Below are 26,453 nucleotides of genomic sequence, written 5' to 3'. Positions count from 1 at the left end.
GAACTTAGTTTTACTGAGAAACTTGACATAAAGAAGTTACATAATGATATAAAATGTGAGTGTCTAAATACCATATAAAATGCACTACATGACCAAAAGTATGTGGACACCTGCTTGTCGTACATCTCATTCCAAAATCATGGGCAGTAATATGGAGTTGGTCCCCCTTTTTATAACAGCCTCAACTCTTTTGGGAAGGCTTTCCACTGGAACATTGCTGCGGGGACTTGCTTCCATTCAGCCACAAGTGCATTAGTGAGGTCGGGCTATAAGGCATGTCCTTATAGCCTTTTCCACGTTTGGAAAGTGGTTTGTTTTGCAATCGTTTATGAACATTTGCAATCCCATCTGTACTAGTGGCAATATCAGAACTTTTGACAAGGTAGCCACTCACTAGCCCAGTCGTTCCCAACCTTTTTCGGTTACCTTACCTCCAACTGAATTTTGCTCTGACCAGAGTACCCTTAAAACTATTCCCTCATATGTATTTTACCATGTAAGCATATAGACTCATGAGTCTTCTCATGTTCCCCAGGTTGGAAACCACTGCACTAGGCATATAAATCAGAAACTTAGCACCATTCCCTTAAATCAATGCTTTCCGGGAAAGTGAAACTTTCAGGCAAGTGATAACCAGCACAGTGCTGAAATGAAACTTGTGAAACAGAGTGACCACGCCTCTTCCGTGCGTAAGAATATCAGAGGGGGAGCATTGACTACGTGCTTTCTAACATGCATGTTTTCAAATCCGCCCCCCTCAACCCAACCCCGGAATTCTCCTTCTCTGGGCGGTCAGTTTCAGGGACGGGCTAATTTCACTACTAGAAAGACGTAACACAGGAACAACAGAGGAATAACAAAGTACGGTTGTGTAGCTGCTATCTCCGCCTTAGTCAGGTTTCGATTTTGATAAATAGCGACGAAGTAGAGCACAGTCGCATTCATCTCGTTCAATCAACCATGGCAGCCCAGGATTTTAATATTTTACTGGCGACAGATTCATACAAGGTGAGTGTCATGATCGCCACTAACTAGAAGTTACTTACTTTCAGCAGTAGTATTATCATGTTACCAATACGATACGTGTCGCAAGCTGAAGCTGGCAACATTTTAGCATTTGCATCAGTTATATTCTTCCTTCCCAGAAATGGTTGACGAAATGTTGTGGAAGTGCGCCTGGCTAAGCTGACATTCACTCGAGGGGACCTTATTTCAAGAACTAGTATTAAGAAACTAACGTTACATTATATACAGAAAATGCCACGAACCTAACTACATAAACCAAACCGAAATAATGCAAAGTAACTAGCAAAATGATTCAGACCATGGCTGGTGTGCCGCCCTCAATCGTTATTTCTAATTTTAACAACTCTCATACTGAGTAGCCTAGCAATTTGACGCCTGACAAATACATTGCCAATAGAGGTCAAAACGTAGCCTGGCTAGCTTAGCTACCTATGTGGAATCAACAACATCTGACAGCTAATGCTAAAGAAAGGTTAAATGCTAACTAGTTTATATGGTGTTTTGCTAGCCCTAACTTTAATACTAGCCCCATTTGCTAAAAGCTAGTTTGGTACTAATTGTCTACAGATTAGATTTTTGGGGGGCATACTTGCATGTATTCAACTTTTTCTCAAGCCTAGCTAGGTAACTACCTCTGAGTGCACACGGCCAAACTTTACCAGAGGGCAATAGCCCGGCTCAATAAATGTCACTACCAAATGCCAAGGGTCCGCGTGATGACTTCAAGTTTGTAGCGACCCCCCAACTAATCAGTCAGTAAAAGTGTCAGTCTTAATCCTTTAGACCAACGTTTCCCAAACGTGGTCCTAGTTTTACACAGCTGATTCACTACACAGCTGATTCAAAGAATTAAAGCTTGATGATTCGTTGATTATTTGAATCAGCTGAGTAGTGTTGGGGCAAAAACCAAAACGTGCACTCCTTGGGATCCCGAGGACCGAGTTTGGGAGACGCTGCTACAGACCAGTGTTTCCCTGTCCTCGAGTATCCCCGACAGTACATATTTTTGTTGTGGCACCTGACAAGAACACCAGATTATACTTGTCAACTAATAATCAAGCCCTTGACAAGTAAGCATTGCACTGTAAGGTCTACACCTGTTGTATTCTGCAGCATGTGACAAATAACATTTGATTCGAAGTTGAATCCAATGTTTCTGTCCAGGGCTACAACAAAAATGTGTGCTGCTGAGGGGGTACTTAAGGACTGGATTTGGGAAACACTGCTATAGACCATTGATTTCAATCTCTAGCCTAAGGATCAGTCACGGCTTTGCCACTAGGTAAGCCTATTATTTTATTGATTTCATACTGATCAGAACAGTGTTGTAATTCCTACCAAATGTAGATATGTTGTCAAATGAATGGAGGAAGACAATAGGCATAATAACTGTAGCATACTTAATGAGTGTTTGAACCTGAAGTAGGTTCCAGTACTGTATTATATTTAGGTGCAGGAGTTCCATAATACTTTGAGCTAATATTTTGTAAAAGGAATAGGAGCTCAAGCAGTCGAAAATTTGAGGTTCCGGTACTCTGCTACGGTGAGCTCTTGCCAAAGTCAAGCACTGTGCATGGCACCCTTTTTTTTTCTCCAGTTACAACCCAGTTGTCTCCAGGGCCTGGTTTGCTACGCACATTGCCTAGTCATGGCATGTATACCTACATTATGTCATTTGTAGGCTCATTATAGAAATGATCCCTCTTACATAAGTGAAGTTCCACAGTTGGGTGGATGGTGATGCCAGTCAAAGTCACAAGGTATGCATATGAATGGTATGTGTTTTGTGTTCCTCTGAAATCCTTATTAGATTTGTTATGTATACCTATCTGGCATATTGCCAGTGTTCCATCCTTCAGTACAGCACCTGGAAAGGTAGTCAGTAGTCACACATTTATATTTATTGATTAGATGTGGTTAAGGGGATGATCTTACTGTATGTAGGCATAGCCCTTGTACAATCCCTTCTGAGAATCCTGTATCTGTGCATCATGAGACTGTCGAGGTGAATATGATACGCTAAATATCTTTATGGATATCCCCCAAATCTGAACAATGGTTACATATACAACAACCTTCCATAACAGCATAAAATCCTGGTTAGCCATCCTCTTGCTGTCCTCTCCCATCAATAGCTCTCTCTGTTGTTGCACAAGCATGTTTATGCTTTCGCTTACTTTTGGTTGACTTTGTGGTCCTTCTTTTGTGTGAACATTGAGGGCCCAGATTGATTTATGTTTTCACTGTGAAAACTAACATCACCTGTTAACCTTTCCTAAACACCATCTCACCCATTATGGGAAGATGAAGGCAACAGCGCAACATATGGGCATCTCAAGTTTTTTTCTCTATTTGTCCCTGGTTGTGATGACTCCCATTCCTCCAGACCTGACACTCCCAGAATTCCAGTCATGTGACACGTAATAACGTCTGATGCACTGGCACACTCACTACAGCCTCAGCTGGAATGTTTGCAAAACATCTGATTTGTTATTGCTAAGATCATGAGCCAAAACCTTATGACTTCAAGATCAGCGTCAAGGGGAAATGAGATTCTGAGAGGTAGGGTGAGTGAGAAGTAGAGGGAGAGAAAGTGTGGTAAAGGGCAGCTTGGATAAAGATGGCGTTAATATTGCTCACCCCTGCCTCTTTGCGCAAATTGTTAATTTCCAATTGAAGGGTAGTTGCTCTCAATGATTGAATTTCTGACCCTGGGCTTACAAAGGCCGACCTGTGTTTTGAACTGGAATGAGGAGAGCACCCCCACCCACTGGAGCTCATGTTTGGCAGAGAGAGATGTGGTACTGTACAAAGCATCACGTTGCACACTAAGCTCTTCACTTAGCCTAACTTAAGGGCTTTTTTTTTGCATTCGCTCCACTTTCCCTCTTGGTACATTTGGGGTGAACCCTTTGAAAATATAACTCCGAAATAATGCTGTTTTTATGTGCGCTAATCAGTTGGAATGATGTATACGATACAAAACAGGTTATTCTCTAAATGTATAAGAGAAGTGCTTAGAACATCTTCTGGTGTATTAAGGTTCATTCTTAAGCTCTGAAACAAACAGCTTTGACATTAGTCACTGTTTGTGATCTAATTTTGCAGGACTAAGCTCTCGTAGGAACATGAAATGGACCTTTCTCATCATGGGCCTACACCTCATCTCTTCACTGACCTGGCTTATTATGTCGTTAATAACATGACCTCCTGATTCCAGTTAGTTTGTCCTTTCCCTTGACTCCCTTAGGTTTCCTTTGTTGTAGCCTATTTTAACTGAAATTCTCCTCTTCCACAGATCACACACTACAAGCAGTACCCTCCCAATGTCAGCAAGGTCTACTCCTACTTTGAGTGCCGCCGCAAAAGGGGGGGCACCCAGTTCAGTGAGATTGTGTTTTTTGGCCTTCAGTACCTCCTGAAGAAGTATCTTTCAGGTATGTCCATTTTGCCTGTACGAGAGATGGACCGATTTTATGATATTTCAACGCCGATACCGATTTATTGGAGGACCAAAAAAAGCAGATTTTTATATATATATTTGTAATAATGGCAATTACAACAATACTCAATGAACACTTATTTTAATAAGTTTAATACGTTTTAATATAATACATCAATAAAATCTATTTAGTCTCAAATAAATAATGAAACATGTTCAATTTGGTTTAAATAATGCAAAAACAAAGTGTTGGAGACACATGTGCCATGTGAAAAAGCTAACGTTCCTTTAAACATGAGTCTTCAATATTCCCACATAAGAAGTTGTAGGTTGGAGTTATTATAGGACTATTATAGGACTATTTCTCTCTATACCATTTGTATTTCATATACCTTTGATTATTGGATGTTCTAATAGGTACTTTAGTATTACCAGCCTAATCTCGGGAGTTGATAGGCTTGAAGTCATAAACAGCGCAATGCTTGAAGCATTGCGAAGAGCTGCTGGCAAATGCAGGAAAGTGCTGTTTGAATGAATGCTTACGAGCCTGCTGCTGCCTACCATCGCTCAGTCAGACTGCTCTATCAAATCATAGACTTAATTATAATATAATAACACACAGAAATACAAGCCTTAGGTCATTAATATGGTAAAATCCGGAAACTATAATTTCGAAAACAAAACGTTTATTCTTTCAGTGAAATACGGAACCATTACGTATTTTATCTAACGGGTGGCATCCATAAGTCTTGCTGTTACAGTTATATTGCTGTTACATTGCACAACCTTCAGTGTTATGTCATAATTATGTAAAATTCTGGCAAATTAGTTTGTAATGAGCCAGGCGGCCCAAACTGTTGCATATATCCTGACTCTGTGTGCAATGAATGCAAGAGAAGTGACACATTACTAACATTAATTTATTTTAACTAAATGTGCAGGTTTAAAAAAATATACCTCTGTTTATTGGTTTTAAGAAAGGCATTGATGTTTATGGTTATGTTCATTCGTGCAACGATTGTGCTTTTGTTAAATCATCCCCCGTTTGGCGAAGTTGGCTGTCTTTGTTAGAAATGGTCTTCACACAGTTTGCAACGAGCCAGGCGGCCCAAACTGCTGCATATACCCTAACTCTGTTGCACACAACGCAAGAGAAGTGACACAATTTCTCTAGTTTAAAGAAATCCATGTTAGCAGGCAATATTGACTAAATATGCAGGTTTAAAAATATATACTTGTGTATTAATTTTAAGAAAGGTGTTTATGTTTAGGTACACATTGGTGCAACGACGGTGCTTTTTTTTTGGCGAATGCACTTGTTAAATCACCCGTTTGGCGAAATAGGCTGTGATTCAATGATAAATTAACAGGCACCGCATCGATTATATGCAACGCAGGACAAGCTAGATAAACTAGTAATATCATCAACCATGTGTATTTAACTAGTGATTGTTAAGATAAGTTTAATGCTAGCTAGCACCTTACCGTGGCTCCTTGCTGCACTCGCATAACAGGTAGTCAGCCTGCCACGAAGTCTACTCATGGAGTGCCATGTAATCGGCCATAATCGGTGTCCAAAAATGCTGATTACCGATTTGTTATGAAAAACTTGAAATCGACCCTAATTAATCGGCCATTCCGATTAATCGGTCGACCTCTAGTCTGGACTATAGCCTTGTAAGGAAATTCCACTTGCTTCTTTCATCTCCATTCTTTTAGAGTTCCATTCTTGAGTTTCTTCCTTCTCATTGTAGTCTGTTCTAGGCTAGTCAGTGTTTAGAGGTCACCTCAGCCCACACACTGTGATGTGACGCCGTGGTACGTCGCAGTCATATGTTCTATTTACCACCAGTATTGTCCTTTGTCACATGATGTGCATGTATGACCCACTAAGTCACTTGGTGAAGGTTATTGAAAAACTTCCAAAACAAACCACAGATTACAGAAGATTTCATACACTCAACCTCAATGGAACATTTGCAAATTCAATCAAATGGCCACATCCATGCAACTATGACAGCCTAGATAAAGTATGTTTAAAGATAAATAAAAAGGACCAACTTCAACTCATCTAATTTTAGGGTCTCCAGACATGGCAGTCGGCAGTGTTTGTATCTGGTCCCATATGCAGTCATGTGTGGAATGTGTGAACAGTGACCTATCACCCCTGAGAGGACCACTGAGGGGTTTGTTTCTGACTGCTGAGGTCCTCCTCCAGGCTAGGGTTTCACTCCTCTATCCAATCAGAGAGTCTCCTCCAGCCATACTAGTCAACCATTCTCCACCACTGACTGTGTTTCTGTGGCACTTGATCACCCACTGACACTCAATTGTGACTGAATGAAAGGGAATTGCAGTAAGTGGGGGTGGCACAGATCTACTTTTACACTGATAGTTCAAATGCTGCCTGACAAATGTGGGCTAGTGAGTTTTTGGTTTGTTTCTGTCTGTTCATTTTGATTCATGAATTACTTTTTCCCCATTGTCTCCCCTAATCAGGACGAGTCATCACTGAGGAGAAGATTCAGGAAGCCAAAGTCTTTTACCAGATGCACTTTAGACAGACTGTGTTTGATGAGGAAGGCTGGAGGAAAGTGCTGGAGGTAAGTGGGATGTCTCAATCAAAGACCAGACACACTCATTTGAGCTTTTCAATTAAGTCTATTTTACTGATGCAGTCTCAACTGTTAGGCTGCTCGCTGTAAGATGTTCATATGAACACACACCGAGGTTGATTGTAGATTTGGATGCTGTTTCATCAGAAGTATGATGGCCGTCTCCCAATTCGAATCAAAGCGGTTCCTGAGGGGAAGATCATTCCCAGAGGAAACGTCCTCTTCACAGTGGAAAACACAGACCCAGATTTCTTCTGGCTCACAAACTATATTGAGGTAATTCTCTTCATTTCCCCCTTAGTATCCCTTTCATTGTCATTTTGTTGTACTTCCTTTCTCTAATACAGCACACGTTTCTTAAACCGTGCGTGTGTGTGTGTGCACATAACTCACCAGGTGCATTGTATCAGATACTGGTCAGACAGAACAGAGCTGTGACAATGTTGGGCAGTAGTCCAGGGTTTGTCCCTGCTCTCAACAGACACGCAGATGATCCAATCTTTGTTGCACTCCACACTGCCCTCTCCCACCTGGACAAGAGGACACTTACGTGAGAATGCTGTCCATTGACTATAGCTTAGCGTTCAACACCATGGTGCCCTCCACTAAGCGCAGGACCATGGGACTGACACGTCCTTCTGCATCTGGATCCTGGAATTCCTGACGGGCCGCTGATAGTGGACTACAGGAAACGAAGGGCAAAGTACACACCCATCCACATCAATGGGGCTGTAGTGGAGCGGGTCTAGATCTTCAAGTTCCTATGTCCACATTATTAAGGAATTATCATTGTCTACACACCCCAACCCAGTCATGAAGAAGGCAAAACAATGCCTCTTCACCCTCAGGAGGCTGGAAATATTAGGCAGAGGCCCTCCGATCATCAAAGTTCGGTACATGTTCACTTTGACAGCTCCAGATCAGCTGTCCTGTCTCCCTGTAGCGCTGTCTTAAGCGTCTCACAGTACAGACACTGCAATTTATTTCCCTGGCCACATCTGCAGTCCTCACTCATGTGTCCTTGCAGCATGCCTAAGGCACGTTCACGCAGATGAGCAGGGACCCTGGGCATCTTTCTTTTGGTGTTTTTCAGAGTCAGTAGAAAGGCCTCTTTAGTGTCCTAAGTTTTCATAGCCGTGACCTTAATTGCCTACCGTCTGTAAGCTGTTAGTGTCTTAACGACTGTTGCACAGGTACATGTTCATTAATTGTTTATGGTTCATTGAAATGAACAAGCATGGGAAACAGTGTTTAAACCCTTTACAATGAAGATCTGAAGTTTTTTGGATTTTTACAAATTATCTTTGAAAGACAGGGTCCTGAAAAAGGGACATTTCTTTTTTTTGCTGAGTTTATATATCAGGTGTGTGGTAGGAAGGTCTGGAGAATCGTTCAAGACTCCAACCACCCAAGCCATAGACTATCTCTGCCTCCGCACTACAAGCAGTACCACCGGTGCATCAAGTTTGGCACCAACCGGCTCTTGAACAGCTTCTATCACCCAAGCAATATGACTGATTTTAAATAGCTACACGGACTATCTGAGTTAACCTTGTATCTTCATTGATTGTTTTGGTCTATTCACACATACGACCCTACACACATTCTCACTCCATCTAATCACTCACACATACTGTAACATGCACATGCATTTATACTGACTACACTCACACACACCCACTCACATACAAGCTGCTGCTACACTGTTTATCATATATCCTGATGCCTAGTCACCTTACCCCTATACATTTCTAACTCCATCACTCCAGTGTCCCTGCATATATGGTATTGAAACTGACCCTGTATATAGTATGCTTAAAGTTACTTACTTTTTGTGTTCTTCTTATTTATCATGTTTTTATTTTATTCTTGTATTGCAATTGTGGTGTTTTGAGTTTGCAAGAAAGGCATTCCACTGTACTTGTGCATTTGACATTAAATCTGAACTTTATTCCTTGTTATTTATCTTTTTTTATATTTTTTTTATCTCTCTTTTGTTGGGGACACTGTCATGGAGTCAAAGAAACCATTGCAAATTCCCCTAATCAGGTCAATGAGGATGATTCCACCCAGTCACTCTGGCCTTTTTTTCTGTTCAGGGGATAGCTTAGCTTGCCGGCACTGAGCCCAACACCAGCCACAGCTTTTGCTATCCAGCCCCCACCCATTTCTACTTCCCTTCCAGCACCAATGGCACAGCCACGTCCCATTGTCATGGTTTTAGAAGTCGTCTCTGAACAAAATCAACTTCTTCTCAAATCAAATGGTGTTTTAGCGATCTCTGTGTTTCTCTTTTTCTCTCACAGACCATGCTGGTCCAGATGTGGTATCCCATTAGTGTGGCGACCATCTCCCGGGAGTTTAAGAAGATCCTGGCCAAGCACCTGAAGGCCACATCAGGCAGTCTGGAGGGCCTGGACTTCAAACTGCATGACTTTGGCTACAGAGGGGTCTCCTCGCAGGAGGTAAGACCCATGGCAAGCCCAGCCAGAAGAGGACTGGTCACACCTCTGAGCCTGGTTTCTTTCTAGGTTTCTGCCTTCTTGGGAGTTTGGGGCTGGGCATCTGTAAAGCACTTTGACAATTTCTGATGTAAAACAAAAAAGGCTTTCTAAAATAGATTTGATGAAGAGCAACAGTCTAGCATTAAAATATGCATATACAATGAAAAAAAAAATATATATATATATATATATATATATGCAACAATAAGGAAATCATTAATTAGGCCCTAATCTATGGATTTCACATGACTGGGAATACAGATATTTATCTGTTGGTCACGATACCTTTAAAAAAAGGTAGGAATGTGGCTCAGAAAACCAGTCGGTATCTGGGGTGACCACCATTTGCCTCATGTAGCGCGTCATATCTCCTTTTCTTCGTTGATTGTGGCCTGTGGAATGTTGTCCCACTCCTCTTCAATAGCTGTGCTAAGTTGTTGGATATTGGCAGGAACTGTAACACGCAGTTGTACATGTCGATCCAGAGCATCCCAAACATGCTCAATGGGTGGCATGTCTGGTGAGTGGAAGAACTGGGACATGTTCAGCTTCTAGTAATTGTGTACAGATCCTTGCGACATGGCCATGCATTTTCATGCTGAAACATGAGGTGATGGCGGCGGATGATTCACATGACAATGGGCCTCAGGATCTCGTCATGGTATCTCTGTGCATTCAAATTGCCATCCCTAAATCATAATTGTGTTCGTTGTTTGTAGTTTATGCCTTCCCATACCCGTGGTCTGCGGTTGTGAGGGTGGTTGGACATACTGAAAAGTTCTCTAAAACCATGTTGGAGACTGCTTACAGTAGAGAAATTAACATTCAACTCTCTGGAACTGCAGTCAGCATGCCAATTGCACGCTCCCTCAACTTGAGACATTTGCGGCATTGTGTTGTGAAACAACTGTACATTTTAGTGGCCTTTTATTGTCCTCTGCACAAGGTGCACCTGTGTAATGATCATGCTGTTTAATCAGCTTCTTGATATCCCACACCTGTCAGGTGGATGGATTATATTGGCAAACGAGAAATACAAATGGGAAATTTCTGCCATCTTTTTTTTCAGCTCATGAAACATGGGACCAACACTTTACATGTTGCATTTATATTTTTGTTCAGTGTAGTTCCATTTACAGCATTTTAACCAGTTTCTGTACATTCTGGTTATAGTCACAGTAATGCTCCAGCGAGGTCTAAAGACTGTCTCTCCTTTGAATACTAATGAACATAGTCAGCAATAATCTGCTACAAGAAATATCTTCATAGTGGGAGGGACATCTCAAACTATTCTTCAATGATTTTACTGAGTTACAGTTCACATAAGGGAACTAGAAATAAATTAATGGAAATAAATGAATTAGGCCCTAATCGATGGATTTTGCATGACTGGGCAGAGGCGTGGGCATAGGTGTTTATATTTTTGTTCAGTGTAGTTTGAGATGTCCCTCCCTCCCACTTATGATGATATTTATTGTAGCAGATTATTGCTGACTGTTCTGGAGCATTACTGTGACTATAACCAGAATGAACAGAAACTGGTCAAAATGCTGTTCTCAAGGATGATGCTTAGGTAACGGGAAAGGGGCTGGGGATTTGGAGCAGACTTTTTCTTTCAGTTACACACTTCTGTCTGTGTGACAATTTGAAACTGATGATTTTCCCTCCTTTATCCCTATCAGTCTGCGGCATTAGGCGGGGCGGCCCACCTGGTGAATTTCTGCAGTACAGACACTGTAGCAGGGCTACTGATGGCCCAGCGATACTACGGCTGCCCCATGGCAGGCTTCTCTATGCCTGCAGCAGAGCATAGGTAAGACTGATGCTCACATACACACTCACTCACATATTCCCTTTCACATGTAGCATCACACATTTTGCTTTGTGGTTTTTGACTTGTACAGCAAACATGCAGCCCTAGGTGTAGGGATAAGAGGTTTTCAGTCCAGCAGACTGAAAATCTGTTTCTTAAAACCAATTTCATCTTCTCCCTGTAGTACGATCATCTCGTGGGGGAGGAGCAGGGAGAAGGAGGCCTTTGAGAGCATGCTGGACCAGTTCCCAACAGGGCCGGTGTCCGTGGTCAGTGACAGCTACGACATCTTCAAGGCTTGTAGACACATCTGGGGGGACAAGCTGAAGGAGCGCGTGATAGAGCGGAGCGAAGACTCCTGCTTGATCATCCGGCCTGACTCAGGAGACCCCGCAGAGACGCTCATCGAGGTGGGGGAACACACACCTACCTTCCTTTTGGGATCCCTCATAGTCAAGTATGATCTCGCTACAAGTGTCACAGGTCTGGGTTGTGGTGTGGGTCTTCCTGGCTGGCCATACACACGGTACACACAGTTGAAGTCGGAAGTTTATGTACACCTTAGCCAAATACATTTAAACTCAGTTTTTCACCATTCCTGACATTTCATTCTAGTAAAAACTTGCTGTCTTAGGTCAGTTACGATCACTTTATTTAAAAAATGTGAAATGTCAAAATAATAGTTGAAAGAATGATTTATTTCAGCTTTTATTTCTTTCATCACATTCCCAGTGGGTCAGAAGTTTACATACACTCAATTGGTATTTGGTAGCATTGCCTTTAAATTGTTTAACTTGGGTCAAACGTTTCAGGTAGCCTTCCACACGCTTCCCACAATAAGTTGGGGGAATTTTGGCCCATTCCTCCCGATAGAGCTGGTGTAACTGAGTCAGGTTTGTAGGCCTCCTTGCGTACTATTGTTTGTTCAGATGAACGTGGTACCTTCAGGCATTTGGAAATTGCTCCCAAGGATGAACCAGACTTGTGGAGGTCTACAATGTTTTTCCTGAAGTCTTGGCTGATTTCTTTTGATTTTCCCATGATGCCAAGCAAAGAGGCACTGAGTTTGAAGGTAGGCTTTGAAATACATCCTCAGGTAGACCTCCAATTGACACAAATGATGTCAATTAGCCTATCAGAAGCTTCTAAAGCCATGACATAATTGCCTGGAATTTTCCAAGCTATTTAAAGGCACAGTCAACTTAGGTTATGTAAACTTCTGACCCAATAGAATTGTGATACAGTGAAATAATCTGTCTGTAAACAATTGTTTGAAAAATGATGTGTGTCATGCACAAAGATGTTAAACTATAGTTTTGGCAAGTCGGGTTAGGACAAGAAATTTGTTGAAAAACTAGTTTTAATGACTCCAATCTAAGTGTATGTAAACTTCTGACTTCAACTAGTTAATTTCCAGTTTTCATCCAAAGTCTACTTCTCTTGACAATGGGTCTACTGCAAGGAATGTTTTTTGAAAAGAGCAGTTAGTTTTAAGTTGTTCTTGGCTGTTCTTATATGTTTTATTGTTTCTAAGACAAACTTGCGTTCTTGTTCAGATTGGATTTCAGGTTCCATAGTGTCACCCTTGGGACCAACATACTTGGTGTGCTCTATACACTTAGCTCTTATTGATTCCCTTCGAAATGTCACTTGTCTGTGTGGGGGTTTCAGTTGCCTATTATTGTCTCTTTGATTCAAGTTTCAAAGTTTTGGATGCAGTACTTGACTACCTATTCCCTCCCCAGGTGATAAAGATTTTGGAGGAGTGCTTCGGTTGCTCTCTGAACTCTCAAGGCTTCAAGGTGCTGCCATCTTACCTGCGTATCATCCAGGGCGACGGCATTGATCTCAACTCAGTGGATGAGGTAAGAAAATAATTTACACACACCGCCCACGAACACCCCTCTGGATATACCCTTATTGCATATACCACATTGTTTAACTGCCATCTCTGCCTGTAGATCCTGGAGAAGTTGAGTGACGAAGGCTGGAGTGCTGAGAACGTGTTCTTTGGCTGTGGGAGCGCCCTCCTTCAGAAGCTCAACAGAGACACACTCAACTGTGCCTTCAAATGTAGCTATGTGGAGATCAATGGGAAGGGGGTACGTTACTCACTTATTTACTTTCATACAGTGCCTTCAGAAAGTATTCATACCCCTCGACTTATTCTACATTTTGTTGTTACAGCCTGAATTTGCACATTACTCTTCAAGCTCTGTCCAGTTTGTTGTTGATCATTGCTAGACAGACACTTTCAAGTCTTGCCATACAGTTTAAAGCCAATTTAAGTCAAAACTGTAACTAGGCCACTCAGGAATGTCATCTTGGTAAGCAACTATAGTGTATATTTGGCCTTGTGTTTTAGGTTATTGTCCTGCTGAAAGGTGAATTTGTCTCCCAATGTCTGTTGGAAAGCAGACTGAACCAGGTTTTCCTCTAGGATTTTTGCCTGTGTTTAGCACTATTTTATTTGTATCCTAAAAAACTCCTTAGTCTTGCCGATGACAAGCTTACCAATAACATGTGCATGCTTCCTTCTTTTCATTCTGTCATGTTGTTGAGCCATCTTCAGTTTTGTCCTATCACAGCCATTAAATGCTGGAACTGTTTTAAAGCCACCATTGGCCTCAATGTTAAATCCGGGAGCGGTTTCCTTCCTCTCCAACAACTGAGTTAAGAAGGACGTCTTTATCTGTGTAGTGACTGGGTGTATAGGTCAAATCAAACTTTTTGTCACATGCGCCGAATACAAAGTTGTGTGGACTTTACCACGAAATGCTTACTTACAAGCCCTTAACCAACAGTGCAGTTCAAGAAGGGTTAAGAAAATATTTACCAAGTAGACTAAAATAAAAAGTAATAATGAAAAGTAACACTAACGAGCTATATACAGGGGGTACCGGTACTGAGTCAGTGTGCGGGGGTACAGGTTAGTTGAGGTAATTTGTACACGTAGGTGGGGGTGAAGTGACTATGCATAGATGATAAACAGTGAGTAGTTGCAGCATTGTACACAAGAGGGGTCTATGTAAATTGTCCGGTGGCGATTTTACTAATTGTTCAGCAGTCTAATTGCACAATGAGTACTTGTCTCTCAAATACATCATTACAGTTGTTGAAAAACTAGCTAGCAAATGTTTAGCCATATTAGCACTGGTATGAAATCAGTCAAAACAAGACATGGTATCATGAACAAGGTGGAACGAGCTGAAACAAGCCACTTATGATTCCCCACATGGCGGTTTCTTGTCTTTCTTGCTAGCTAAATGGCCATCCAGAATCACGCTGACTTCTGCCCCATGGAAGCGTCACTAAAACGATGTGCACGTTGTTAGTTAACCCATCTATTAGATACACCATCCAAAGTGTAATTAACAACTTCAACATGCTCAAAGGGATATGGTCTGCGTTTTTTTTTTTTTTTTTTTTACCCATCTACCAGTAAGTACCCTGCTTTTGGATAACCTCCCCAGCAGCAGTGCGTGGGTAAAATCACTGAGCAAGTGAAACCAGTAAAACACCCATATTACAACCTATGCTGTGAAAATTGAATTTTTTGCGCTATAAACCCATTTGTTCATATTCCACTGTGATATATACAATAAGGCCGTGACAACAAAACAAGTGGCCAGACAGTGGCAAAATAAATTCAACGACACATACTTGTTTTAATCACAAAACCAGAGAGCAACATCTGTCCACAAAGCAAATATTGCATGTAACAAACGCTTATATGACCTGCAACATGGTCAAGCAAGTTAATGTTTTTGACAGTTTACTAAACAACTACTGATTTTAGAACCACGGCGTTACCTCAGGTCAGCCCAAAGACCACAGGAGCACTGCCTCCTCTATTTCGGCACCATTCCAACTTCAACATTTAAAAATGGTCAAATTAACAAGGCTTGCTTAGTTTAATACACTGAAAACTAACTGCAAGATAGAAAAAACTATTTAGGCCAAACAATGTTGCTAAATATTGTGTGTTGCGAGCTAAACATGTTTGTTTTTTTACTCATCCTACTTGTAGACTAGTTGAACGCTGCACCAGGTCAACCCACAGTTGAGCTCAATGCTAATTATTTTAATTGTTTTATCAAGGGGGGCCAAATGCTTGTTGGCATCAATCAATCAAATGCTACGGCCACAACATTTCATACTCTTTTGGTCCAGACCGGAAATGATACATGGGCTACACATACTGAGACAGAAGGGCACTGTTTCCCTCGCTCTGAATTTCTCCGGTGAGATTCAGCTACTTCCGAATGGACTGAAAATGATGAGAGAAAAAAGTCAGTCAAATAAGCCTGGCTTCCCTCGGCATCCATGAATACAGGCCACTGAACCTTTGCGGTTGAATCTGTGTTTAAAATTCACTGCTCTACTAATAGACCTTACAATTATCTGTATGTGTGGGGTACAGAGATGAGGTAGTCATTTTGAAAAATCATGTTTAACACTTATTGAGTCCATGCAACTTATGTGACTTGTTAAGCACATTTTTTACTCCTGAACTATAGGCTTGTCATAACAACAGGGTTGAACTATTTATTGACGCAAGACATTTCAGGTTTTATTATTTTGTAAACATTTCTAAAATCATATTTCTAATTTGACATTATGTGGTATTGTGTCAGTGATGCAAAATCTCAATTGAATCCATTTTAGTTTCGGGCTGTAACACAACAAAATGTGGAAAAGGTCAAGGGGCGTGAACACTGAAGTCACTAAGTGCTTGGATGAAGATGAAAAGCAGCCATTTTTACCCACTAAACCTTTCATTTGATCTAATATGGAATACCTCCTCATACCTCAATCACTCCTTTTAGTGATTGTGGAATGCTCAAAGGAAACCTGTCCTGGGAATCAGTCTTTTTTTGAGAATGAGCTCAGTCACAACTGATTTTCTGTGTTTACAAACAACTCACACAAATCAAGAATTTAAGCGTTCAAAAGAGTTTGAACAAAGGTGATTTGAACATGTTTCCATCTGGTGTGTTTTGTCTAGATGGATGTGTACAAGCAGCCTGTGACCGACCCGTCCAAGGGGTCAAAGAGAGGTCTTCTGTCACTTAGGAGAAACTCTGATGACTTCATTGAGACTGTGGAGCGAGGGGTGGGCAAGCCAGAGGAGGTGAGGCCTTAAATAGGGGAAGATGTTTCACTTGGGAGGAATAGAGCACACATGCTCACCTCTGTGTGATTACTGTGTCAACAGTTGTTTAAGTCTACATTGTATAACACACGTCTCTTTCGTAGTCTCATGTTTCACTGACTCTCTGATGTGTCTTTCTCAGGACATGCTGGTGATTGTGTTTGAGAATGGCTCCATCGTGCAGGAGTACACTCTGGAGGAGATCCGGAAGAATGCTCGGCTCCTAGAAGACTATAACGCCCCTTCCCAACACAACCAGGACGAGCCCAAGAGCCTGGAGCTACACCAGAAACACATAATGAACGGGGTGCATTAAGCAATCAACACACCCACCTGTAAAGCAATGCACTAACTGTCTGAAAACTGGAGGCATAACGTATAATGAACTGGGTTTACTCATTGCCAGAAGGCCTACTACAGTTCACCATTAGAGGAGTGCTCTGATTGTCAGCGAACATAAGAATGGTGTTATTGGAGCTGCACCATAATATTTTTTTGGGGGGGGATGCAGTAATCTTCAGCACACGAGTCACATAATGGACTACTGATCATCAACCTAAATGTAATTCCTTGTTCAACACTTCAGCCCATTGGACCAATGACTGACCTGCTGTCTCATGGTTTAGACCATGAGTCTTTGTTGTACTGCTATGTTTGTCTGAAGAGCACATAATATGCATCACTATTTGTGTAATCAGGCAGCATATGATATCGGGCATTTCATGCCAACACCTGCTCTATAGCAGACTTTGAAGAGCTGATATTATTGCTGTTCTATTTCACTAGAGGTAGAGTTGGTTTTAGAATCGACTGATCCTTGTTTTTAGAGTGTTAAGCAGAATTTTTGTAGTACATTAACTGATTCTGTTTGACATTTTTTTTGCCATGATAGCAATGCTGCACTTTGCAGAATCCTAACTTGACATCTTAATTTTTAACTCCGACTTTAGTGTGTTGTCACTAGGACTGATGTGCATGTGTTGTATACATGCAAATGTAGTTATGCACGTGGGTCTCAAATTGGGATTCTGTAAGAGAAACGTGATTTTTTTTTGTTGTTCTAATTGATTGATATAACAGTGTGTTATACTATATATGTTGACCATAAGCTTCCTAAGACTACATCAAAGACTATTGAAATGTATGGGCTCCAGACTTGTCTGACCTCGTACTTTTGTTCTTCTGCCTTTGGAACCATTGCCATTCGAATCAGTCATTTGGGTTTTGATTTTCCTTTCCATTTGAATCCCCATTCTCTGTACAAATTCAGCTTGAAATTAAGTACTTTCTTTTGTGAATCGATTTGCTTCGGATGCCTTTAATTGTCTGTGATGTACATTAAATGCTGGTCTGCGTGACTGGTGCTGTCCCAGACTGCTCTTCAGTCTGGTGGAGACCCAGGTTAATTAAGACCAATGCTGTGGTTTAGAGCTTTTAACCCTTTTCAGACCCATATTATTTGAAGCAAAAATAATTTTAGTGTTCTGATTAATTGGGCAAGAAGCAGTTGACCCTACCTCTTTTTCTATATAAATTATATTGTTACTGTACATGAAGATTGATACTAATGGTATATTATTGTTATTGTGTAAATAACTTCAGAAAAGAGTGGTCTGCTTTAAGTTCATTAAATGTGACAGCATTAGTTTGTTTTTGAGTTTTACTAAATGTATATTGTATGACAAAAAATAAATATGCTCTTGACTAAAATGTTCTTGACTGAAAATGATTTAGTATTTTCTTCTGCCCTATGATATTGATCTTAAATTACACCAACCAAGTATTTCACCAGTTTACTGATGTTTGTTCCTTAAGGTTTCCAAGATGTGAAAACTGGTAAATCATGTACAGTAATTACCTGACTAGTTATTTATTATTAGGAATGGTGCAGTAGTGGGCCGGATTCAAACCTACGCCAACACGGTGTAATGCCTCGTGTCCACCAGATGCATTAAACTTTGCGTTCCAGCGGAAGTCATTCAATTTCAGTGGCGAGGCTCGTAACGCCTCGTTGGGGGTGCCGCACTAGGCTGCTGTGCATTCTGTGTACGGCATGCATTCAACGGATGTACACACAGACTCCAACTAGATAGCTTGTAATAGTTGAAAGCAAAGCACGTGGGTCAAGTATGGAAAATGCGGGCTAGACATCTGGCAAAATAAATATGCATAATCATCTGGTGGACATTGGGCATGACTGTACAGTGAAGGCTGCAGCCCTAACCACTAGACCATCCCAGCCCACAAGCTATGATCGTTTCAACAAGACTAAAGGCCTATTTAACACGTGAACAAATCTGGTATTAGCTACCAACTCTTGATTGGCTATAAATAGAGGGGTGCCCTTTTGGTTAGCCCTATGACACTGCACAGCTGTTGTAACAGGGGTCTCTAGAGAACTGGAGCCTAAAAAAGCCTCTTCAGGAAAGGAGTGTGAAAGTTCCCCAGGGAGCATTTTTCACCCCAAATTATGAAGCTTTTTCCGTTACGTGAACTCCTTTTTAAAAGGGCATACAAGCTGTAATATTAACCAACCAATCATAATTATATAATTTTACTGTTGATCAAAGTAAATTGGTGTAATATGTTGATGCACGTGATGTGATGGTTAGGGAAAATGCCTCTGGTTTCCCAGCATTCAAAGCATTGTAACATCAATCGTTAGAGAGTAGCTCTGGGAGTACCAGCATGTCTCCAATTTCAGCCAAAGGTCTTTTAAGGAGTGTTTGTCATGCCTATGCCAGATTACTAAAGGTTGAACTGAAATAGAACATGACTGTGTGTTCAAAAGAGAGCCACTTGACTTGAATGTGTATTAGGACAACTGGTGCCAACTTAAATTTTGCCCTTGCTAGACTTGTAGTTTCATTTACTGCTTTCTCTCACAGTGATCAGGTGAAAGAGAACATACCGGATGTGGCAAAAGCTAACTTGACCTCAGTCCAGAAAAGTCCTACTTTTTATATTTGATGTGACAACAACCATGTTTACTGAGTGCAAGACCAAGCTTCCTTAAACCCACAGAACAAACTGTACCACCTGCAGAGATCAATCCATTTATAGACATGATTTGATGACAATATAATGATATGAACCCTGTCAGTCGTTCTATTTGGACATACCAAGCATTCATCATACTTGCTTATGATTGATGCACTTTCATGCATTGGAATTCCCACCAAAACACATTTGTAGAGCGATAGATCAAAATGTGAATGCATAAAAAAATTGTACTGGGAAACGAATTCCCACACAACAGCCTGTGCTTTAAGGGAATGGTTGAGGTAATAACTGCCTCACTTTCAGTAGATGCCAGCAAATCAAATCAAATCAAATTTTATTTGTCACATACACATGGTTAGCAGAAATGCTTGTGCTTCTAGTTCCGACAATGCAGTAATAACCAACGAGTAATCTAGCTAACAATTCCAAAACTACTACCTTATAGACGCAAGTGTAAGGGGATAAAGAATATGTACATAAAGATATATGAATGAGTGATGGTACAGAGCGGCATAGGCAAGATACAGTAGATGGTATTGAGTGCAGTATATACATATGAGATGAGTAGGTAAACAAAGTGGCATAGTTAAAGTGTCTAGTGATACATGTATTACATAAAGATGCAGTAGATGATATAGAGTACAGTATATACGTATACAAATGAGATGAATAATGTAGGGTATGTAAACATTATATTAGGTAGCATTGTTTAAAGTGGCTAGTGATATATTTTACATCATTTCCCATCAATTCCCATTATTAAAGTGGCTGGAGTTGAGTCAGTGTGTTGGCAGCAGCCACTCAATGTTAGTGGTGGCTGTTTAACAGTCTGATGGCCTTGAGATAGAAGCTGTTTTTGAGTCTCTCGGTCCCAGCTTTGATGCACCTGTACTGACCTCGCCTTCTGGATGATAGCGGGGTGAACAGGCAATGGCTCGTGTGGTTGTTGTCCTTGATGATCTTTATGGCCTTCCTGTGACATCGGGTGGTGTAGGTGTCCTGGAGGGCAGGTAGTTTGCCCCCGGTGATGCGTTGTGCAGACCTCACTACCCTCTGGAGAGCCTTACGGTTGTGGGCGGAGCAGTTGCCGTACCAGGCGGTGATACAGCCCGACAGGATGCTCTCGATTGTGCATCTGTAGAAGTTTGTGAGTGCTTTTGGTGACAAGCCGAATTTCTTCAGCCTCCTGAGGTTGAAGAGGCGCTGCTGCGCCTTCTTCACGATGCTGTCTGTGTGGGTGGACCAATTCAGTTTGTCTGTGATGTGTACGCCGAGGAACTTAAAACGTACTACCGTCTCCACTACTGTTCCATCGATGTGGATAGGGGGGTGTTCCCTCTGCAGTTTCCTGAAGTCCACAATCATCTCCTTAGTTTTGTTGCCACACACACAGCATGCTGTCTGTGCGTGTGTGTGTGTGTGTTTACATTGTGTGAATGAACTCGCTGGAGAAGGACAGGTCAGGAGGAGGTCCATTGCTAGTTTTGTACAGATCCGTTTAGAGAGAGAATCCCAGAGCCTGTATTCAGCCTGAGCCTGTATTCAGCACACTGCCATTACAGTAAATATGAGTTACATCATATCCACAGGGAGATACTCATTGAGCTGGACCTGTGTGCTCTGTAGAGGCGAGAGAACCGCATCAAACCCATCCCCTGGTTTGTTCCACCAGCACAGACAGACCTTAAAGAATAATAATTTCCCATTTATTAAAACCATGTAGGCCTGTGTGTTTCAAGACTCCTCTCTCAGAAGTGTTGGTTCCCAGGATAGACTACCTTTTTTTCACACAGAATTGTCCCATCTTAGCAATTGTTGCCAATGATAGACTTCAATCAGCATGCTCAATTCAGGTTACAGTAAGATTCTAGCTCAGCACGGTGAAACACTGTCTCTGCAGAATGGTGTGCAATACTATGACTAAGCCTATCCATGGGGGTAGGACAGGCACATATTTGAGTTGGCTTAAGAGGGACTTTGAGGAAAAATACATTATTGTCATGGAATCCTTTTCTACTGTTGGATAGTAGCTACTACACAAATTCTATGCTAGGTAATGAGAGGGAGCCCCTACTGGTCTGTTATTTCCAAGTAAAAATTACACTCCCTATTCCTTATTCTTCTATTCTGTCAGAAACATTTCATTATTCAATATTTGCCATATTTATAAGCACATTTTTGTCATTAAACAATTCATATTAAATGTACTCAAGTAAACCTATCCACCGTTGTGAAATAAAATGTACAGTAAGTGAGTGAGTGACATTGGACTACTTCTCTAGCTACCATCTTTATGTTTGAGGGATGAATTGAATTGATGATACCATAGCTCGCAATACCACCCCAATCTCCCTCTGTGATTCTCCTCAGTCAGTTAATTAACACAGTCTCTGTTCCCAGACTGAATAAGCAGTGTGTTGATGTGCATCCAGCTAACAGAACTGGCTGTGTGAGGAGAAGATGGGAAGTACAGCTGATGAGGAAAACCACCCTTTCATTTGACTGGATGTGTTTGGCAGCCTGTCTCCAGGTTATCAGTGCTCTGGAGTCACAGGGTAGGCTCTATCTGGCCTCCCATCTCCTGACACCTGCAGAGTAGATAGAGGCTCTGGTAGTTGTATGTTTCCCAGCGCTAATTTCAGATGGAGATTGACAGCAGCAGATAACCACATAAAAAAATATATAATAAAAATCATTGGAGTTAGGAAGGGCGAGCCTCTCTGGCGTCTGCAGTTGATCACTGGAAAACATCTAGTTGATTTATTTCTGAAGATTTAGTGATGTTTTTTACCCAATGGTGTGGTTGAACAATGCTTTAAGGGATACATAAAACGATGTGATAGCTGACATGCAGTTGTACACTGGCAGTAGGGTTCACCCAGGTGGCTTCATACCCCATTTGGCATTGAGCCTACAAATGCATCTTGTCATGTGCAAAGCCATTTCCACATCATGGGTCCTTCAAGGTGCAGACCAGTGGTGGAAAAAGTACTCAACAGTCATACTTTAGTAAAAGTAAAGATACCTTAATAGAAAACTACGCAGGTACATTTTTTTATTTATTTTTTATTTCACCTTTATTTAACCAGGTAGGCTAGTTGAGAACAAGTTCTCATTTGCAACTGCGACCTGGCCAAGATAAAGCATAGCAGTGTGAACAGACAACACAGAGTTACACATGGAGTAAACAATTAACAAGTCAATAACACAGTAGAAAAAAAAGGGGAGTCTATATACATTGTGTGCAAAAGGCATGAGGAGGTAGGCGAATAATTACAATTTTGCAGATTAACACTGGAGTGATAAATGATCAGATGGTCATGTACAGGTAGAGATATTGGTGTGCAAAAGAGCAGAAAAGTAAATAAATAAAAACAGTATGGGGATGAGGTAGGTAAAAATGGCTGGGCTATTTACCGATAGACTATGTACAGCTGCAGCGATCGGTTAGCTGCTCAGATAGCAGATGTTTGAAGTTGGTGAGGGAGATAAAAGTCTTCAACTTCAGCGATTTTTGCAATTCGTTCCAGTCACAGGCAGCAAAGAACTGGAACGAAAGGCGGCCAAATGAGGTGTTGGCTTTAGGGATGATCAGTGAGATACACCTGCTGGAGCGCGTGCTACGGATGGGTGTTGCCATCGTGACCAGTGAACTGAGATAAGGCGGAGCTTTAACTAGCATGGACTTGTAGATGACCTGGAGCCAATGGGTCTGGCGACGAATATGTAGCGAGGGCCAGCCGACTAGAGCATACAAGTCGCAGTGGTGGGTGGTATAAGGTGCTTTAGTGACAAAACGGATGGCACTCTGATAAACTGCATCGAGTTTGCTGAGTAGAGTGTTGGAAGCAATTTTGTAGATGACATCGCCGAAGTCGAGGATCGGTAGGATAGTCAGTTTTACTAGGGTAAGTTTGGCGGCGTGAGTGAAGGAGGCTTTGTTGCGGAATAGAAAGCCGACTCTTGATTTTATTTTCGATTGGAGATGTTTGATATGAGTCTGGAAGGAGAGTTTACAGTCTAGCCAGGCACCTAGGTACTTATAGATGTCCACATATTCAAGGTCGGAACCATCCAGGGTGGTGATGCTGGTCAGGTGTGCGGGTGCAGGCAGCGAACGGTTGAAAAGCATGCATTTGGTTTTACTAGCGTTTAAGAGCAGTTGGAGGCCACGGAAGGAGTGTTGTATGGCATTGAAGCTCGTTTGGAGGTTAGATAGCACAGTGTCCAAGGACGGGCCGGAAGTATATAGAATGGTGTCGTCTGTGTAGAGGTGGATCAGGGAATCGCCCGCAGCAAGAGCAACATCATTGATATATACAGAGAAAAGAGTCGGCCCGAGGATGAACCCTGTGGCACCCCCATAGAGACTGCCAGAGGACCGGACAGCATGCCCTCCGATTTGACACACTGAACTCTGTCTGCAAAGTAATTGGTGAACCAGGCAAGGCAGTCATCCGAAAAACCGAGGCTACTGAGTCTGCCGATAAGAATATGGTGATTGACAGAGTCGAAAGCCTTTGCAAGGTCGATGAAGACGGCTGCACATTACTGTCTTTTATCGATGGCGGTTATGATATCGTTTAGTACCTTGAGCGTGGCTGAGGTGCGCCCGTGACCGGCTCGGAAACCAGATTGCACAGCGGAGAAGGTACGGTGGGATTCGAGATGGTCAGTGACCTGTTTGTTGACTTGGCTTTCGAAGACCTTAGATAGGCAGGGCAGGATGGATATAGGTCTGTAACAGTTTGGGTCCAGGGTGTCTCCCTCTTTGAAGAGGGGGATGACTGTGGCAGCTTTCCAATCCTTGGGGATCTCAGACGATATGAAAGAGAGGTTGAACAGGCTGGTAATAGGGGTTGCGACAATGGCGGCGGATAGTTTCAGAAATAGAGGGTCCAGATTGTCAAGCCCAGCTGATTTGTACGGGTCCAGGTTTTGCAGCTCATTCAGAACATCTGCTATCTGGATTTGGGTAAAGGAGAACCTGGAGAGGCTTGGGCGAATAGCTGGGGGGGGGGGGGGGGGGCGGAGTTGTTGGCCGGGGTTGGAGTAGCCAGGCGGAAGGCATGGCCAGCTGTTGAGAAATGCTTGTTGAAGTTTTCGATAATCATGGATTTATCAGTGGTGACCGTGTTACCTAGCCTCAGTGCAGTAGGCAGCTGGGAGGAGGTGCTCTTGTTCTCCATGGACTTCACAGTGTCCCAGAACTTTTTGGAGTTGGAGCTACAGGATGCAAACTTCTGCCTGAAGAAGCTGGCCTTAGCTTTCCTGACTGACTGCGTGTATTGGTTCCTGACTTCCCTGAACAGTTGCATATCGCGGGGACTATTCGATGCTATTGCAGGCCGCCACAGGATATTTTTGTGCTGGTCGAGGGCAGTCAGGTCTGGAGTGAACCAAGGGCTATATCTGTTCTTAGTTCTGCATTTTCTGAACGGAGCATGCTTATCTAAAATGGTGAGGAAGTTACTTTTAAAGAATGACCAGGCATCCTCAACTGACGGGATGAGGTCAATGTCCTTCCAGGATACCCGGGCCAGGTCGATTAGAAAGGCCTGCTCACAGAAGTGTTACCCTTAAAATACTCCACGATTTAATAAAAAAATGTACGGACAGACAGAGGCACACTTTCACACTCAGACATAATTTACAAATGCTGTATTTATGTTTTGTGATTCTGCCAGATCAGAGGCAGTAGGGATGGCAATGTGTTATATTGATAGGTCTGTGAATTGGACCATATTGCCCAAGCATTCGAAATGTAACGGGTACTTTTTGGGTGTTATGGAAAATGTATGGGAGTAAAACGTACATAAGGAATGTAGTGGTGTAAAAGTTGTGAAAATTATAAATATTAAAGTACAGATTCCTAAAATATAGTACTTCAAAGTGTTTTACTTAAGTACTTTACGCCATTGGTGTTCCATGGCTGGATGACAACTATACAGCCAGTCCAGTACAGACATAAGCCGTACATTCCAAAATAGAAATTTGACATCAAAACAATTAAGAGGTCAGCAGCAGAGAGTTTCCATGGTCATTTATAACTAAGTATTCAGAAGATTCTGCTGCTCCATTTGATGTCACACAAACAAAGCAAACAATCACTGAACATCAAAACCCAGTGATCATTTCCCACTATAGAGCTTACATCTCTCTGATGTAGACCCTGATGGAGGATGAAGAAATTCTCCCTGTCCCCGAGGGCCATCACAGTGTTATACAGGAGCACCATCAAGAGCATACTGTCGGGCTGCATCACAGCCTGGTACATCAACTTCACCACCACTGACCACAAGGCTCTACAGCGGGTGCTACGTTCAGCTAAACACACCATTGGGTGCACACTGGTGTCGTAGGAAGGCCAAGAAGATCGATCATCACGGACCTCAGTCACCTGAGCCACAGCCTGTTCTCCCCACTTCCATCACTCAGACGGGGGCAGTATAGGCGCATCATGCCAAAAACTGACAGACTGGCCATTAGATTCTACCCCCAGACCATCAGGCTGCTGAATAGCCACCAACAAGCTACATGCTCCCCCACCCCCAACCCCCCAATAGACATGTATCATTGCTACAGTTGTAAATATGTATTTATTATTATTTTTTATTATTGTTTCATTCACTTCTCTTTTTTTACCTGCACAGTTGGTGCTCTGAGTTTAAGAATTACCCTGCAATTACATCTGCGACCCTGTGCATGTAACTAATAAACTAATCTAATCTAATTATTAGAATTTGAAAGTGACCATAGTCATGGCCCAAAGCTGAAAGCCAATAATCAAATATTCTGTGACATGAAAAAGTGCATATTGTCAGGTAAAGAATAGTGTTAGGATAAATGCATTTTGTTTAATTGCAAACAATGCACTTGAAAACGTCTTTAAAGA

At 42.0% G+C, this 26,453-nt stretch overlaps 1 protein-coding gene across 2 annotated transcripts; it reads left to right on the top strand.

Annotated features, from left to right (window-relative positions):
• Positions 1-703: 703 nt before the first annotated feature.
• On the top strand, positions 704-18,265 carry nampt2 (nicotinamide phosphoribosyltransferase 2). 2 transcript variants are annotated; one of them, XM_020491459.2, is made up of 11 exons: positions 704-1,008; positions 4,325-4,463; positions 6,968-7,071; positions 7,231-7,359; positions 9,390-9,548; positions 11,270-11,400; positions 11,585-11,810; positions 13,146-13,265; positions 13,362-13,502; positions 16,409-16,534; positions 16,698-18,265. In XM_020491459.2, exons 1-11 carry the CDS (start codon positions 961-963, stop codon positions 16,869-16,871), a joined length of 1,497 nt encoding a protein of 498 aa, XP_020347048.1. In that variant the 5' UTR covers positions 704-960; the 3' UTR covers positions 16,872-18,265. The 2 variants fall into 2 exon arrangements, with proteins under 2 accessions (XP_020347048.1, XP_031662171.1); XM_031806311.1 differs by lacking the exon at positions 704-1,008 and adding an exon at positions 2,181-2,308.
• The last annotated feature ends 8,188 nt before the right edge of the window (positions 18,266-26,453 follow it).

This window comes from Oncorhynchus kisutch, linkage group LG1 (genome assembly GCF_002021735.2).
Source record: "Oncorhynchus kisutch isolate 150728-3 linkage group LG1, Okis_V2, whole genome shotgun sequence".
Lineage (NCBI taxonomy): Eukaryota > Metazoa > Chordata > Actinopteri > Salmoniformes > Salmonidae > Oncorhynchus > Oncorhynchus kisutch.
Note: the sequence above shows the minus strand (reverse complement) of the source record. Positions and strands in the feature narration are given on the sequence as shown.